This window comes from Otolemur garnettii, unplaced genomic scaffold (assembly GCF_000181295.1).
Source record: "Otolemur garnettii isolate 467f Iridium unplaced genomic scaffold, OtoGar3 scaffold00048, whole genome shotgun sequence".
NCBI classification, from domain to species: domain Eukaryota; kingdom Metazoa; phylum Chordata; class Mammalia; order Primates; family Galagidae; genus Otolemur; species Otolemur garnettii.
The window spans coordinates 4,868,910-4,885,573 of NW_003852443.1; the positions used below are offsets into that span (position 1 = coordinate 4,868,910).

Sequence of the window (16,664 nt, forward strand, 5' to 3'; positions counted from 1 at the left end):
TTTCTATATTTTTTGTAGAGATGAGGTCTTGCTTTTGCTTAGGCTGGTCTCAAACTCTTGAGCTCAACCAGTCCTCCTGCATCAGCCTCCCAGTGTGCTAGGATTACAGGTCTGAGCCACCACACTGGCCAAGATTTTTTTCTCATAAAACATTTGGCCATGGAGTTTCAGTTATATTAATTTTAGCATTTAATATTCTCACCCAAAGTATCTGGAATGTAGTAGGTGTTCACAGTTGTTAAACAAAAGAGGCAATCCTTTGGGTTTCTGTTTAACCACTGTGGTCTCCTTTATCTGTCCTTTCCTCACCACCACCATTTTCAAATCACCATTTAACTAGTATGGAGAGGTATATAAGATATATAAGTGATATGTAAGTTAGTGAAAAGTTTTCAATGGTGCCCTCAGCTATGGGCCTGGGGGTGCAAGGCTAGATGCCCCTTTTTTGGTGAGGCCTGTTGGGGCACAGCTTCAACAGGGCGCCAGGAGGTCAGCCCCACTTCAGACTTGATGCCAGGGATAAGGATGGAAGCGGGTGGGACTGGATCACTGTGCTGTGGGTGCACTCTTCATTGGGGTAGGGAGGGGGTCTGGGTGTCTGGGAAGAGTTTTGGGTAGGTGGGCTTGGAATGAAGCCCACTCAGTGTGGTCCGCTCCTCCACCACTTCCGGCACCCAGTGCTCTCGTCCCTGGGGGAGCTCAGGCATGGGAGGTGTCAGAGGCATGGATTCCTGCAACCCCTTGGAGTCCACATCCAGAGGCTGGGGTGCCTCAGCCTTGGCACGGGCTTCACGGGCTCTATGACAATGGGTACTGGGGGCATGCCTGCCTTGATTGAACTCTGTGCCCTCATCTTCTGGTAAGTTAGAAACTTTTGATATGTAACTAAATGTCAACTGAGTAGTAATGGGCCTTAAGAATTCAGATGGACTGAGAAAAATAGGGGGTCTCTTGGAAAAGCGGTTCTATGTGGTTTGACAGTTGGTTAATATTTGAAAAGACTGGCTTGGTGTTTGTAGCTCAGCAGCTAGTGCGCTAGCCACATGCCCCAGGGCTGGCAGGTTTGAACCCAGCCCCGGCCTGCTAAACAGCAACAACTACCACTACCAAAGAAACCCAACCAACCAATCAAACAAAAAAACCCCAAATAGCCAGGCATTGTGGTGGACGCTTATAGTCTCAGCTACTTGGGAGGCTGAGGCAAGAGAATCCTTTAAGCCCAAGAGTTTGAGGTTTCTGTGAGCTGTGAAGGCCACAACACTCTACCAAGGGTGACATAGTGAGATTCTATCTCAAAAAAAAAAAAAAAATATATATATATGTAAGCACACACACTAGAGTCAAGGTGGCTTTTCACTCTGATAAACAAAGGAGCAAAGGTTCTGAGATAGAAATGCTCATAGTGGGATTAAGGTAATCATCTGACTGATAGCAAATACAGTCAGTAACTAACTTATATTGAAAGCCTAGCCTGTGTTTGAAGCGAAGTGCTTGGAAACAGAGATTAGAGATGAAGATAATGATGAAGACATTACTGAAGTGAGTTACTGAGAAACTAGAGAATGGAGAATCAGTTACCGTGCTTCTGAGGCTCATGAGGAATCTGTAGAAAGATCATCTGGTGTGATATATATGAACTAATAGGCATATTGGAACTGATAATGCCAAAGAAATGTCTTAAGGTGACGATGGATCCACTGAGGTCATATTTTTTGTTAGTGTCATTATCAAAGAGTCCCCACCCCATAGATATTTTCCCTAAGTGTTTGAGATGGAAGTGGATGTATAGAAGGGCTATGAGCAGATAACAAAGTCAAGGAATAATCGATCTCAACAGAAGTAGCACATAAGTGCTCTTCCTGAAGTGAAAATGATAAAACCCAATAAAGCCATGGGATAGGATACTGACATACTCTGAGTTGCCTTTTTATTTCATTATGTTTCATATGTAATAGGGACTTGCTGCCTAGATAGTCTCAAATGATAACTTAACAACAGTCTTACAGTTATTTGTTGCAAGGTAATGAAAGATAGAATGCGTAAACCTTGCCATCTTATGGCTGCATTTTCTTATGGTTACGTCTGTCTTTACAACTATTGTGTACCAGGTGTTCTCAAAATTTTGGGGCTTGGGAGCCCTTTATACTCTTAAAAGCCCATTGAGATTTTCAATAATTGATTTAATACTCATTGATATTTATTGTAGGAGAAATTAGACATTTACAAATATTTACTGATTAAAAAAGTAGTAAGTCCAATGCTTGTTATCATAAATATTTTTGTTAAAAATATTTTCCAAAATAATTTAAGAAATAATGCTACTCTACTCTTGAGTATCTGGCATAATAGAAGACTGCTGAATTTTCAGATTGCTTCTGCATTTAGTGTGTTGTGAATATGTTGTTTTAGTTGAAGTATATGTTATATAAGGAAAATCTAGTTTCATACAGATGTATAGTTGGAAAAGTCTTTTAATAATGTTTTCAGACAATTATAAATATTCTCCTTTGACAATAAAACTTGTTAAGGCCTGATTTCTTAAAGGCTACTTATAAGTGGAATCTAAAAACATCAGTTTTTTGTAGTCTGACATTGTTCCTTGAATCAATGTTTTAACAACATGCATCATTTTATAACATTCTACACTGGCCAACTGGACAGTTTGGTTTACTGATTTATACAGTTTCTAAATGTTGACATATTTTATTCTATAGTATTTAAAAAAGTCCGATAGTAATATTATTGCCAATCACTTCAGAAAATTCTTTCAGACTGGGAAGCTGTCAAACTCATCATGGTACATTCAAGTTTCACAAAATTTCAATTTTACTATCTACTCAAAGCCTTGTATTTTATCATTGACAGTGCTCTTGGTTGCTTTCCTTGAGTGACTGGCTCCCTTTGCTCATTTTCTAGAAATTACTTGCCAGATATTCATGTCTAACTACCATAGTCTGTATTGTCAGTTGATCTTTCAAGTAAAACATGGTGTTCTATGAAAAACAGCTAGTTCACCTGCAAACCAAATGGTCTAATGCCCTTTCTGGGGAGAACTACCCCTACCGTTTACAGCACCACTCCTTTACTATGATTCCCTTGGCATTCTTTACCCTTTATACCAAGAAATGTCCTCAAGGGCAGCGATTTTAAAACATAGTCTTAACACTTCATCAAAGACAGTTAACTGCTTCTTTTTTTATAAACCAAAAGTTTGAAGTGGAGACGAATGCAGCAGTTATGAGTAAAATTGAGTGCCCTTGCCTTGATTCACACTGACATTAGGAGTTTCACCAACTACTGCTTTTGCATCATCAGGACAAACGTCAGTGTGGTAGAAAAGGTAAAGAACATCTTTAGTGTTGCAAGCATTGTTTTTACTCTGCCTGTGCACCCTGAGACCACACGGTTAGAACTGCTGATGAAGGTGTTTTTGGTTTATTCAATTACATTGAAGTAATTTACCAATTTCTCCTGAGTATTTGTCTGAGTAAAGTAATGCTATAGGTATAGATCTACCTTTTATTAATGGTAAAGATTTAGGGGAAAAAAGGACTACTAAATTTGGAACATGAATAAGTTATATGTCAAGAAAAATGATTTTAAATAGAAGATTGCCTGGAAGTCAAACTGCTTAGATTTTTCTATTACACTGCTCTTTTACAAAAATACTGATTTATGTATATTTATGATTAAACATAGACTGTGCAATTTAAAATTGTTAACATCACTTTGTGCATTGTAGAAATTACATGTTTTGAATAAAGAATTAGTATATTTATATATCAAAACCTAAACTAAAGAACAAGATTCAAGTTTTCTTGACTGTTTTAGTTCATTTTGGACTTCGTGCAAAAATACCTGTATACTTTCAAGTCCTTAAATGTTTATGAAGCCTCTGAGCTGTTTATACACTGCAGAAATAACTAAATGAAAAAAATTACAGACAGAAATTTGATATTAATTTTTATTTGACTGAAATGTGACATTTGGATATTGGATTTGCAACTTCTGTCCCTTTCTGAAAATAAATTGAAAATTTTCTAATTCTTTTACTAGATGAGAAGACTATTTATCTCTTCATTGCCACTTTGGATAGATGCATGTACGTAGGAACTTCAGCTTTTCTGCTAACAAATGTTATGTCATAATTCTTGAGGACGGTAATACATCGTGATGTGTTTTCAGTTAACTACAGGAGCAGCCCTATTTGTTTAAACCCTAGTTTAACCTGATTATTAACAATTAAACTGTGTTTTCTTCTTACAATTAAAGTGTATTCAAATTTATTGGTCCCTTGCTTCACAGATTTATCTCAGTATGTGGTATATTCAAACAGAATTTTGTATTTTTAATTAGGGGATTAGATAACTAATTCTGAAGAGCCAAAAAAAAAAAAAATTGTTAGACATCACATTGCTTAACCATCTAATATACTGTACGTGTGTGTCTACGCTACGTTGTGGGAGCCATCTACCAGGCAGGTCTGTTTTTTCAGGCAGTATTTTAAAAAGTGGACATGTGCAGAAACTGTGAGCACAATTAGCGCCAAGCAGATAAATCCAGCTCTAATCCTGTTTACGGTCTGCGTCAGACAGATGTGCCAAGATTGATTTAGACAAGCCCCAGGCTTACGGTAATATTTTTAAAAGTGCCCTTCCCTGTTCTATTTTTGTTAAACCTTTGCTAAATATTTTTAAGTGTTGTTGGTTTTGCTCTTCTTGTTAACCACTATAACCTACTTCAGGCAGGTCCTGCTTTGCTCTCATGGTGACAGGGTAACCTGCCAGGAGAGGTTATCTTTATTCCCTGTAATTAAATTGACTTTTTCCCCCAAGAAAATACAACAATAGGAAGTGGGTGCTGAATTAAATAAATAGCATGATATCCAATAGACGTATACTTAAATCCCTTGCAAGAACAGATGGTCCCAGTATCTCTGTAAGTAATGTGAGAGGACAGTTAATGTTCTGAAACAACTAGCTATAACCAGTATGATACTAATGAACTCATAGACTTCAAATAATAAACCACATGCCACAAAGCAAAATTCCATATTATTCATAGGGATCTAATTTTCGTAACCTGCAAACGGTTCTATAGCTGTGCATATTTTTATCTACTGACATCAAATATCTATCAATTTATGGATAAAGTTTTTCATATTTTTCATAAATAAAGGTATGCTTTAACAGTAAGGTGAAATGAAAGTTACATTTTAAAATAAATGCCCTAAAGTTTGCGGTGACAGTGTTTATTGTTTTTATTACTCCTCTTTCAATATAGTATCTACCTGTGCTAGGTTTGCATATGAAGATGTGGCTTTTGCATAAGATTATGAAAACAATTGTTTTATTTGGGGCAGAAACTTGTACGGTAGCATGGGAATCAGAGCAGCTATCTTATAGATGAAAATTTAAACAGAGATAGAAGACCTAATTTTTTTAGGACTTATTAATTTATAAATGTTTTATAAGAAAACAAAATTTTTTGATTCCTATGGAGAATAAAATGAGTCTGAATCATTCTTAAGGTAATTCCACAAAGTGGTATATACAGGTAGTCTACTTTGATCTACCCCAAATAATAGTCTAATCTCAAAATGGTTTACTTTTTCTCTTTCATCATATTACTTATAAATATTAGTGTATCCTAGACTGTCTAAAGAGTGTTTTGCAGTGGGGGTGGGGGTTGAGGAGAAGCAGTGACCTTAGGTTTTCAGCTTAGCCTATCAGGTGATCTCCAGAATCTGCAGCCTTCACTGAGGTTAGCCCTGGGGCTTTTGACCCGAAACCTGAGGACCTTAACTCTCCCCCAAGTCGAGGGAGCCAGTGTCCTGCTGCCTCACAGAACTAGCTGCTCCACTGCTCACATCTTCAGAACTTCAAAAACAACACAAAGGCACAGGGAAGCACCATCTAATCTGATGACTGAGTGAGTGATATTTAGATGGGTCTAAGCCTTAAATACAAACATTTTAAGCTCACAGAATTCTAACACGTTTTATTCCTGCAGACCACAACCAAAGTGAAAGAACAATTTCCCTTAAAGCTTGTATTCTACATATCTTTACATACGTTAGGAACTAATTATATTCAAAATCAAGTGAATCCTATGATTAGAACTGGACAGATGATTAACATTGTTGAGATGAGTAGTAAGTCAGAATTTCTACGCAGGATATTGGCACCTGAGAGATGTACAGTGTGTCTCTCCTCAAAGAAATAGAGTGCTGAGGAACACTGGCTTATTCTAAGAAATTTGTGAAAATGACTTTTTTAAATAAATCAATTATCCTTTTTTCCATTTCAAATAAAAACTAAATATTCCAAGTCTAGTTCTTCCTCCTAGTTGGTTCTTGTCCCATTGGCAAAAGACCATTCGTGTGAAAATCCCAGATTTTAGTTTGTGAGCAAATGCAGGGAAGAGACTAGAAGCCTCGGCAGGCAGGGAGGCAGGAAACAAGGTTCGGATTGTTGCAGGGACTTTCAGAATTTCCTGTCTGAGTGTTCCTGGTTGCTACAATATTACTCCCATCTCCTTGAAAGCCACTCCAGCTTCTGATGAAATAGTACTCAGTACATTTCCTGTCTTGCTGCTTTCCTAAGGACTACAGGCAGGAGGATGATTCACTGACTGTCTTCCATTTGACTATATTTAAAAGCAGGTAATCTCATGTGTAGGTGAAATTTAGAAAGGGGAACTCCAAAAAGCAGACAGTATAAATAGAGGTGGCCAGGGGTTGATGGAGGGTAGGAGGAGAAAAGGAGGAAGTAGAGAGATGTTGGTTAAAGGGTAGAGTGTTTTGGCTCAGCACCTGTGGCTCAAGTGGCTAAGGCGCCAGCCACATACACCTAAGGTGGTGGGTTCGAATCCAGCCCTGGCCTGCCAAACAACAATGACAGCTGCAACCAAAAAATAGCCAGGCATTGTGGCAGGTGCTTGTGGTCCCAGCTACTTGGGAGGCTGAGGCAGGAGAATCGCTTGAGCCCAGGAGTTGGAGGTTGCTGTGAGCTTTGATGCAACAGCATTCTACCCAGGGGGGACAGCTTGAGGCTCTGTCTAAAAAAAAAAAATAAAAATAAATAAATAAAATAAAGGGTACAGTGTTTCAATTACACAGGAGGGAGACAGTTTTGGCTCTGTTGTACATCAGGGTGACTATAGTGCATAGCTGAAAATTGCTAAGATTAGATTTTAAATGTTGTTAACACATGAAAAACATATGTGGGGTAATGGATGTGTTAATTACCTTGATTTAATGATTTCACAGTATATACATAAAACATCATGTTATACATCAAAAATATATACAATTTTTTATCTGAGATTAAATTTTGAATGTTCTTACCACAGCAAAAAAGTATGCGGGTACTCGATGTGTTAATTACCTTGATTTAATGATTTCACAGTATATACACTTACCAAAACATCATGTTGTACATCATAAATATATATAATTTTTGTCAATTATATCATGATAAAACTGGGGGAAAAAATAAACCTGTAATTTAAACAAACTTCCAGAAAAAAAGCAAATCATTGAAGGTTGGGGAAAGTGAGACCAAGAAATTGTTCAAGAAAAGGCATACAGTAATTAAAAACAAAAACCCACTATCTTTTATTAATCTTATTAATATAGGTAATTTCTTCAATCTGTTGTGCCCAGATGATGAAATTTCCAAATACCACCCAGGAGCCCATACCTATGCAATAAACAAAGGGGCCATTTATTTGAGTTGGAGCTGGGATCCTAAGAGCAGCTTGATGCAGCGGGAAAGTACTGAGGGCCCTGCCTCCAGATGCATGGGTTTTTATAGGGGTCCTAACAAAGGTGACTAACGGGTTTCTAACCATAGCTCTGGGGTTGGTAACAGACAACTCTTCTGATTGGTTGGTCTTTCCTCATGCAGATGCATCTGATTGGCTCTCACCAGGGCGGTTTCCGTGTGCAGAAACATTTGCAATTTTTGTTAATTGGGCCTGGTCTAGACCTGCTGTCTCAAATTCTACTAACCCAATTAAAAAAAATGAAAATAATATGGATAAGTCTAAAAAGCCTTAGGGTTGGATAAAATAAACCAGACACAAAAGGGAACAGACTTCATGGTTACAGTTATATGAAGTTTCAGAAAGTGCAGTAAACTATAGTGACAATTAAAATCACTGTTGTGGAGCTTACCTGGAAAGTGGCATGAGGGAACTTTCTGGTATAATGGAAAAATTCTGTATCTTTAACAGGATACACTTGACAAAACTCATAGAATCGTGCCTTTAAAAATCTGAATGTTTTATTGTAAGTAACTTATACCTTAATAAAAAACAAAATAGATTAGCAGGTTAATTAATATATTTTCTTTTTTCTTTCTTTCTTTTTTTTGAGGCAGAGTCTCACTTTGTCTCCTTGGGTACAGTGCTGTGACATCATAGCTCACAGCAACCTCAAACTCTTGGGCACAAGCAATTCTTTTGCCTCAACCTCCTGAGTAGCTGGGACTGCAGGCACCCGCAACAGTGTCAGGCTATTAGACACAAAGTCTCGCTTTTTCACTTTTGCTCAGGCTGGTCTTGAACTTGTGAGCTCAGGCAATCCACCCACCTCTGCCTCCCAGAGTGAATGTATTTTCCTAAAGAAAGTCTTTTTAGCTTGGATTCAAATCATGAATCTGTCCCCTACTAGTATATGACCCGGGGACTAGTTACTTAATTCTTTCTTGAGTTTCTTTTCTTTTAGGAAAAAGAATCTACTTTTTGTAAGAATTTTTGTGAGGATTAAAGTAGATAATGCAAGTGAAGTGTGTAGGGTAGTATCTGGAATATAGCACTAGATATTAACTATCCTTACTTTTTAGGGAGTGGAATTTATTTATTTTTTTGAGACAGAGTCACCCTCAGTAGAGTGCCATGGTGTCATAGCTCATAGCAGCCTCAACCTCTTTGAGGCTCAAACAATTTTCTTGCCTCAGCCTCCCAAATATCTGGGACTACAGGCACCTGCCACAATGCCTGGAGACATTTTTAGAGACAGGGTTTCACTCCTGCTCATGCTAGTATGGAACTTGTGAGCTCAGGCAATCCACCTATCTCAGCTTCCCAGAATGCAGGGATTACAGGCATGAGCCACCATGCCCAGCCAGAGAATGGGATTTTTAAAATTAAAACAGGTAAAGTCTTTTAGGACAAGTAAAGGAAAGAATCCTTTTTGTCAGTTAATCGCAGAAATACTTTTGTGGTGGCAAAACTAGAAATTGATATAAACAAAGTGAAGTACCATCTCATCCTTCCAAGTTCTTACATGTATATTCATATTTACATGCATATAAAAGATTACACATTTTATGTATTCAAAAAGTGTATATAAAACTAATGCTATACTTTATTTTGTATAACCAATATTCTATTTATTGCACATTTAGGTTGTTTCCAAGTTTCACTAAAATAATGTGGGTAAGCGCTCTTCTAGCTAAATTGTTCATATTATTTATTCTCTTGGAGTAAATTCTTGGAAGTAAATTTCTGGATCAAAACCATGAATATTTTAAAGCATTTTCCTTTTTCTCTATTAAAAAAAATTATAACATGTAATTATGACTTTAGGAACAGAAAGTTATGGAGGTTTATAAGAAAAAATTAATCTAATATTCCCTACTTCATATCTTGTTAATAGGTAATCAACATGAAGTTTGTTGTGTTTTCCAACAGGGTCTCTTTTTAATTCTTTTAATAAAAGTGGGTCAAATTCTTGAGATTTCTTTGTAACTTATTCTTATTACACTTACTCATACCTCTTAGCATGAATGTCTTTCCAGAGCAGAACTGCACTCTCATTTACTTGTATTCATGAGCTGCAAAAGATAACTATGATTAATTCCACTATCCTCCTACTGAAGAACATGAATATTGCTTCAAATGTTTTTGCTATTATAAATATTACTGCAATTACCATTTTGAAATCTTTTGATACATACTCCCGACTTGTTCTCCAGCGGCGACCACTTTGCGTTTCCCACCAGCGCTGGGAATGCTTCCCCTTAGCTGCGGCATCATTGAGCATTATTTTGATCTCATGCCAATCTAAAAGGCAAAAAATGGTATCTTGTTGTTTTAATTTGCATTTCTTTGATTACTAATTAGGTTGAACTTTTTTGTGTGTTCATTGGTCAATTTGCATTTCCTTTGTGAAATGCCTGCTTGGGTCTTTTATGTACTTTTTCAAAAAGTGTTTCTTTTTTTTTTTTTGATTAACTAGATTATGTAACTGTCATAAGTTGCAAATTTTCCCTCCGTTTGATCTGTGCTTATGACTTCTCTTTATGGGTCTTTAGAACTTTATAGGCATTTAATAATTTTTATGTTAAACATCTTGATGTCTCTGTTAGCCTTGACTGTCATGTTTAGGGCTTTTCTAATTTGTGGTTATATGATTTCTTTCTAATCTAGACGTACTGATTATGAAAAAGGGCTCTCCTCTTCTTTTCAAGGGATTAGCCAGTTATAAATCATCTTTTCCTATTTCCCACTAATGTCACCATTATGACACTAGTGAATTGTTAAATGTATATAAATGTTTCTGTGGTCCATTCATTGCTCTGTTCCTAAATATTTTAGCTTTACCGAAAATCTTATTGGGCATATACTTGCCCTCATTAAACTTAAAACATTTTCTTAGTTAATACATTAATTATTCCAAGAGAATTCAGAAACAATTTGATCAGGTTCCTCTTCCTTTCCTTTCATCAAAGAAAATAGCATTGAGATTTAGATTAAAGTAATAAGTAATTATTAGTATAATAGTGCTAGGATGGAAAATATGTAATCTTGGAGCTTGGTATCTCTCCATTTATTCAATTCTTTGTTTCAGGACATTTTGAAGGGCTTTCTCCCCATAAAAGTTCAGCATCATTTGCTAAATTTATTCCTTGGTATAATATACGTATGTCAATTGGTATGGGACCTCTTTTTCCTGTTATCCCTTTTTGGGTATAGATGTATTTGTAACCACCTTCCTCGCTGCACATATTTTTCGGGTTGAATGATTTTAAGTGTATTTTGGATTTTAGAAATGAATCGTGGTGTCATCTATAAGCAGTTGTTGTTTCAGCTCCCCCTTTTCTCTTACTTCCACCAAAAAATGTCTAGAACAATTGGGAATAGTAAGAAAGATACTAAGTCTTCCTGCATTGTTTCTGGTGATTCTTCTGGTTTTCACTAGTAAGAGCAATGTTGGCTATTGGCTTAGTATCTTCAGATTAGAAATTTATAGGACATTTTCAATGGAAACACCCATGGAATTATTTGTTAAGCAAAGCAAAGCACACATATATTAAGGATTTCAGCCTGTAGTACAAGAATTCAAATGAACAAGGACATTTTTTCATCACTTCTATTTTTTTTTCTTTCTCTCAGTGACTGTTTTTAATTCCCTTTTCTTTTCTTTCTTGGTCTTTATACATTTAACTACATAAAAATTCATGTGACATAAGGTCATAATCAACGTTATATGATTAGCTAAGAAGTTATTTGTAATATATGTAAAAGAAACTAGTTTCAAGATGATTTGAAGGACTCTAGAAATTAATAAAAAATAGACAAGCAACCAATAAAAATAGGGAATATCATCTGTAGAGGCAACTCGCCAGAAAATACAAATGAGCAGTGAGTAGTGGTGCACACCTGTAGTCCCAGCTGCTCTGGAGGCTGAGGCAGGAGGATCCCTTGAGCCCAGGAGTTTGGGGATGTAGTGCTCTATAGTTGTACCTGAGAATAGCCACTACATGACACTCTAGCCTGGGAAAACACAGTAAGACCCTTTCTATTTAAAGGTACCAGTAAAACACAAATTTAAAAATGCTAAATTTTACTAAGTGGTTTACTAACTGATTTTTGGAAAAACACCCACAAATATAACCAAAACTGTAATTTTCTTTGGGTAGGTAAGTGATGCAACTTATCCCTATACATTTAGCTATATGAAGGGGACACCCAGCATCCCCCCTCCCCCCACCGTGGAAGACAACTGTTCTTAAACTGTTCACCATCTAGTCCATTGCATACCATAGGGGGAGATTTTCATTCTTGAGGGTTGAAGAAGAGTGTCGATCTCTCTGATCTCTCCCAGGTGAGACCCCAGCCCTATGCCTATCTGCTCAACAGATACGAATATATTACTGATTATTTACTGTGAATGAGTTTTTCCTTTGTATATAATGCCATAGTGTTTATATTTTAGTTTTTCATATATTCCTCCTCAAAAAGAACCAGGACTCCTTGAGGAATGCAGATGAGCTAGAAACCCTACACCGTTATGAGAAAGAAAGGCTGTTTTCAAACACGCATATGGGTTGGAACAAAGGAGCCAGATTGGAAGGACTCTCATTGGTTACTCAGTGAGGAGTTTAAGACAGAAACCATTTTAGTTCACTGAAATATTGAATTGTAAAAGGGCATAACTTCCCAATATATTCAAAGAGAACAAACACGCTTAGTATGATAAAATAATTTTACTCTTATTCTTTCCCAAGGGATACAGAGGAGTTTTCCAGAGGTTATGGGATACCTGGTGACACCATTGCCCCAACAGACTATCTGCTTTGTATTCTTATGCTTTAAAGAGTCTTGGTTTTCATGCCTCATACAATGAGCAGAGATAGATATAATCTACACAAACCAAAGTTCTTTGCAGGGGCCATGGAATGGAGGAGTCTGGAAACGGTCATACTAGATAAAAGTTAATCTTATTAAATAGGTAAATCAGTTAGTAGTTACTGAAGAAGAATAGGGTGCATCCCTCACTTTATACAGGCATATGGAACATTTTGGCTCAAATGTTGTCACTCTATTAGTCCAAGTGGTGATTGTCGTAATGTGAGGATTGTCTGGTTTTCTAAGACATATGAAATGTTTTGGTACCCAAAGGAAAAATTAATCCTGTTGAATTGATACTTTGAGACTATTGATTCTTATGGGACATTGGTGACTCCAGAAGTAGACTCCAAGGAGACTTGGAACCCGAGCTTTCTAAGAAATGACTGGCCTGAGAAATGGACTTTGGGTTCTTTATCCCACTACCATTATCATGGAGCAAAGGGCTTTTTTCCAATTTCTTTTTTAGTAGTCTATTGACTTTGCCATCAATCAGGCTACACTTTTCTGAATGGTTAAGAGAGGCCAAAAAAATCCCTGAGAATGTAGGCCAGGAATGTCTTCAAGGTGTGGCCTTTAACTCCATGGACGTGGACCTGTAGCAGCCTGTGGCCTGTTAAGAACTGGGCCACAGAGCAGGAGGTGAACAGTGGCTGAGGGAAGCTTCCTCTGTATTTACAGCGGCTCTCATCACTCACATCACTGCCTCAGCTCCGCCTCCTGTTAGACCTCCCTCCCTGCAAACTGCCCTCTGTGGAGAAATTGTTTTTCGTAAAATTGGTCCCTGGTGCAAAAAGGTTGGAGACCACTGTCTTAAAGCACTTGAAAGTCTTTGCTCCCACCTGAGGATACCCACGTGCATACTTTTTTTTTTAAATTAAATAATAGCTGTGTACGTTAATGCAGTCATGGGGTACAATGTGCTGATTTATATACAATTTGAAATATTTTCCTCAAACTGGTTAACATAGCCTTCATGACATTTTCTTAGTTATTGTGTTAAGACATTTATATTCTACATTTAGTAAGTTTCACAAGTACCCTTATAAGATGCACCGTAGGTGTGGTCCCACCAATTACCCTCTCTCCACCCATCCTTCCCCCTCCCCTCCCCTCTCTTCCCCATATTCTTGGGCTATAATTGGGTTGTAGCTTTTATATGAAGATCTTCCTGTCTTTTCTGCATCTCTTTCTATTGATTTTTTTTCTTCTTCTCATGGGTCATATTTTTTCAAAGAAGCATTTTTGGTTTTTTTATAGGCTGGGTGTGGTGGCTCATGCCTGTAATCCTAGCACTCTAGGAGGCCAAGGTGGGTGGAATGCCTGAGCTCATAGGTTCGTGAGCAGACTGAGCAAGTCTGAGACCTTGTCTCTAAAAAATAGCCAAGTGTTGTGTTGGGCGCCTGTAGTCCTAGCTACTCAGGAGACAGACAAGAGAATTACCTGAGCCCAAGATTTAAGGTTACTGTGAGTTGTGATGTCACAGCACTCTACAGAGGGTGCCAAAGTGAGACTGTGTCTCAAAAAAAAGAAGCATTTTTATTGAGGTAAAATATACGTATATATAATTTACCCTCTTTACCTTTTTAAGTGTATACAGCAGTGGCAATAAATACATTCATATTCTTTTTCTCTTTTCCTCTCCCTCCACCGACTATTTTTCTGCTTCTTTGCTTATCTAGTGACTTTGGATTGAATGGGAGATATTATGGAGCTTGCCATGTAGAGTTCATGGAATTTTTTGTATTCTTGTAAAAAAAATATTATTTTTTTTGAGACAGGGTCTTGCTTTGTTCCCTGGATAGAGTGCAGTGGGCCAGTGGACATCATCATATTTCACCCAAACCTCACATTTCTGGGCTCAAGTGATTCTCCTGCCTCATAGCCCAAGTAGCTGGGACTACCAGTGTGTGCCACCACATCCAGTGAATTTCTCTGTTTTTTTGTTTTTGTTTTTGTTTTTATAGAGACAAAGTCTTGGTCTTGCTCAGATTAGTCTTAAACTTATAACCTTATGACTGTACCTAACAAATATAACCTGTACAACCTGGTCTCTTCTACTCTCAATGAATCCCCAATAATAAAAAAAAAAAAAAAACGTGGCGAATACTCCTGTATGGATCTAGTCCCCAGAACAAATTACTTCGTCCCTATCTCTGGCAGTGATGACTGTCTGAAGAAATGTGACACCCCTGGCAGATACAATTAATGTGAGAAATATGGCTGCTTTTCCACCATGAAGAGGCTTAGTGTAAATTTAGGGCATTTAGTAATATTGTGGGGTTTTTTACTTTTAAGTACCTGTTTGTTTTTTATTTAATGAGTTGGTCCTGAAACTGCTCTCCCTCACAAATCTTTACAAGTAAACTACTTTTCTATATGCTAAAAAAGAAAAAAACAAAAAACTTTCTGATCTTAAGCAATGCTCCTACCTCGGCCTCCCAAGGTGCCAGAATCACAGGTGTGAACCACTGTCCCTGGCCTCCGACAAATATTTTTGAGCTTTGTTCTAGGACACAGTTAAGTTACTTGGAAACAGTATAATTTTTTTGGAAAGATTTGCTTTTAAGTCTTGTTAAATGTGATCATAGCAGCCTTTAGTCAGCTCATTAATGACATGATACTTTTCTAAATATTCTCCATAATGTTCCATGAATTTTAATGTTTGTTCATTTTGGTTGGTAGGAGCACCTGGGTGATCTCTGAGAATTGCTCAGTTCATCCATGGAGTAGTTCTTATCCTGGCCTCACACACATGCTGGTGAATGCTCAACTGAAAACACAACCTCTGCAAATCTGCAGGGTTTACTTTGCATAGCCTTCTCATCTCCCGTAAATGCACACTGAACCCTGGTCACTTTGGCCTTCCTGGACCCCAGTTCCTCTCTAACTCAGGGAGAATACCAAGGATCTCCTACCTGTACTGTGGCCTGGAAACTCTCTCTAGACAGTAGGAAGGGGACAATTTTGTGGTTCCCTTTGTTAGATTCCTCTCTCTTTGGGATCATTGTACTAGACTTCCTGATGTTCAATGCCTGGTAATAGCCGTTCTATATATCATATGGGCTTTCATGGTTGTTTCAGGCAGAAGATAAAGGCTGGAAGCAGAAGTTTGGGGAAATATTTTCTTTTTTTTAAAGTTTAAAACTCTGAAAGTCAAAGTTGAAATAGTCTTTTACCACAACAATTGACCTGTGTATAGAGAATAGATAAAAATATCACCACTATTTTTTAAAAAGTTGGAATATGGTAAGATCCAAGGAGACATTTCTTTCTAGATTGACAGGAGTTCATGTTTTCTACTTACGATAATTGTGCTTGTGTTTTCTTTTTGCACATGTGTTACTTTACCAGGAGTGTACATTTCCTTTCCTTTCGGGCTGCCCAACAACTTGTTTAAACCTCTATTAATGGGTGCTAGCATTGTTTCCCATTACTTTACTTTCTTCCTATTAGTATAAAGAAGCCTCCTCAATTTATTATTACTGAAATATTGCCCTGTTCTTGGAATTTTTTTGCATTGAAAATCTACAGATCTTAAGTATTTTAGGCCTGTATGACAGGGACTCTCTTCAATTTATTTTATACCCTCCCCATTCTTAGAGAAAATAGAGCCATTTTCCCCCTTCCCATCTCAACTAGGGGCTGACATAAGGGATAAAATAACCAGTGATTTGGGCTTTAACTTTTATTCACATATTGAAGATATGGACACAATGGTTTTGATTTGAATATTTAATTTCTTTTCAGGTGATTCCAATTATGACATGCTATGTAAAGAAGAAATGATTGAACTCAAAGATATTTTCTCTGTGAAACTGAAACGGCGTTGTTCTGTTAAACAGCAGGGAAGTGGCACCCTATTAGGTATCACGCTTTTCATCTGCTTAAAAAGGGAACAGAATAAATTGAAGGATTCTACACTTGATCTTATTAATTTAAGTGAAGATCACTGTGACATATGGTTTCAACAATTCAGGAAAATTTTGGCAGGTAAGAATTCTTTATGGGAATTTAAAACGAGC

At 37.2% G+C, this 16,664-nt stretch overlaps 1 protein-coding gene across 1 annotated transcript in view; it reads left to right on the forward strand.

The window, feature by feature from the left end:
- The window catches only part of CERKL (ceramide kinase like), a 117,235-nt gene that overhangs the window by 38,469 nt on the left and 62,102 nt on the right, over positions 1 to 16,664 (forward strand). The window contains 1 exon segment of the mRNA XM_023514167.1: positions 16,390 to 16,632. Within this exon segment, the coding sequence (XP_023369935.1) occupies positions 16,390 to 16,632 (243 nt within the window).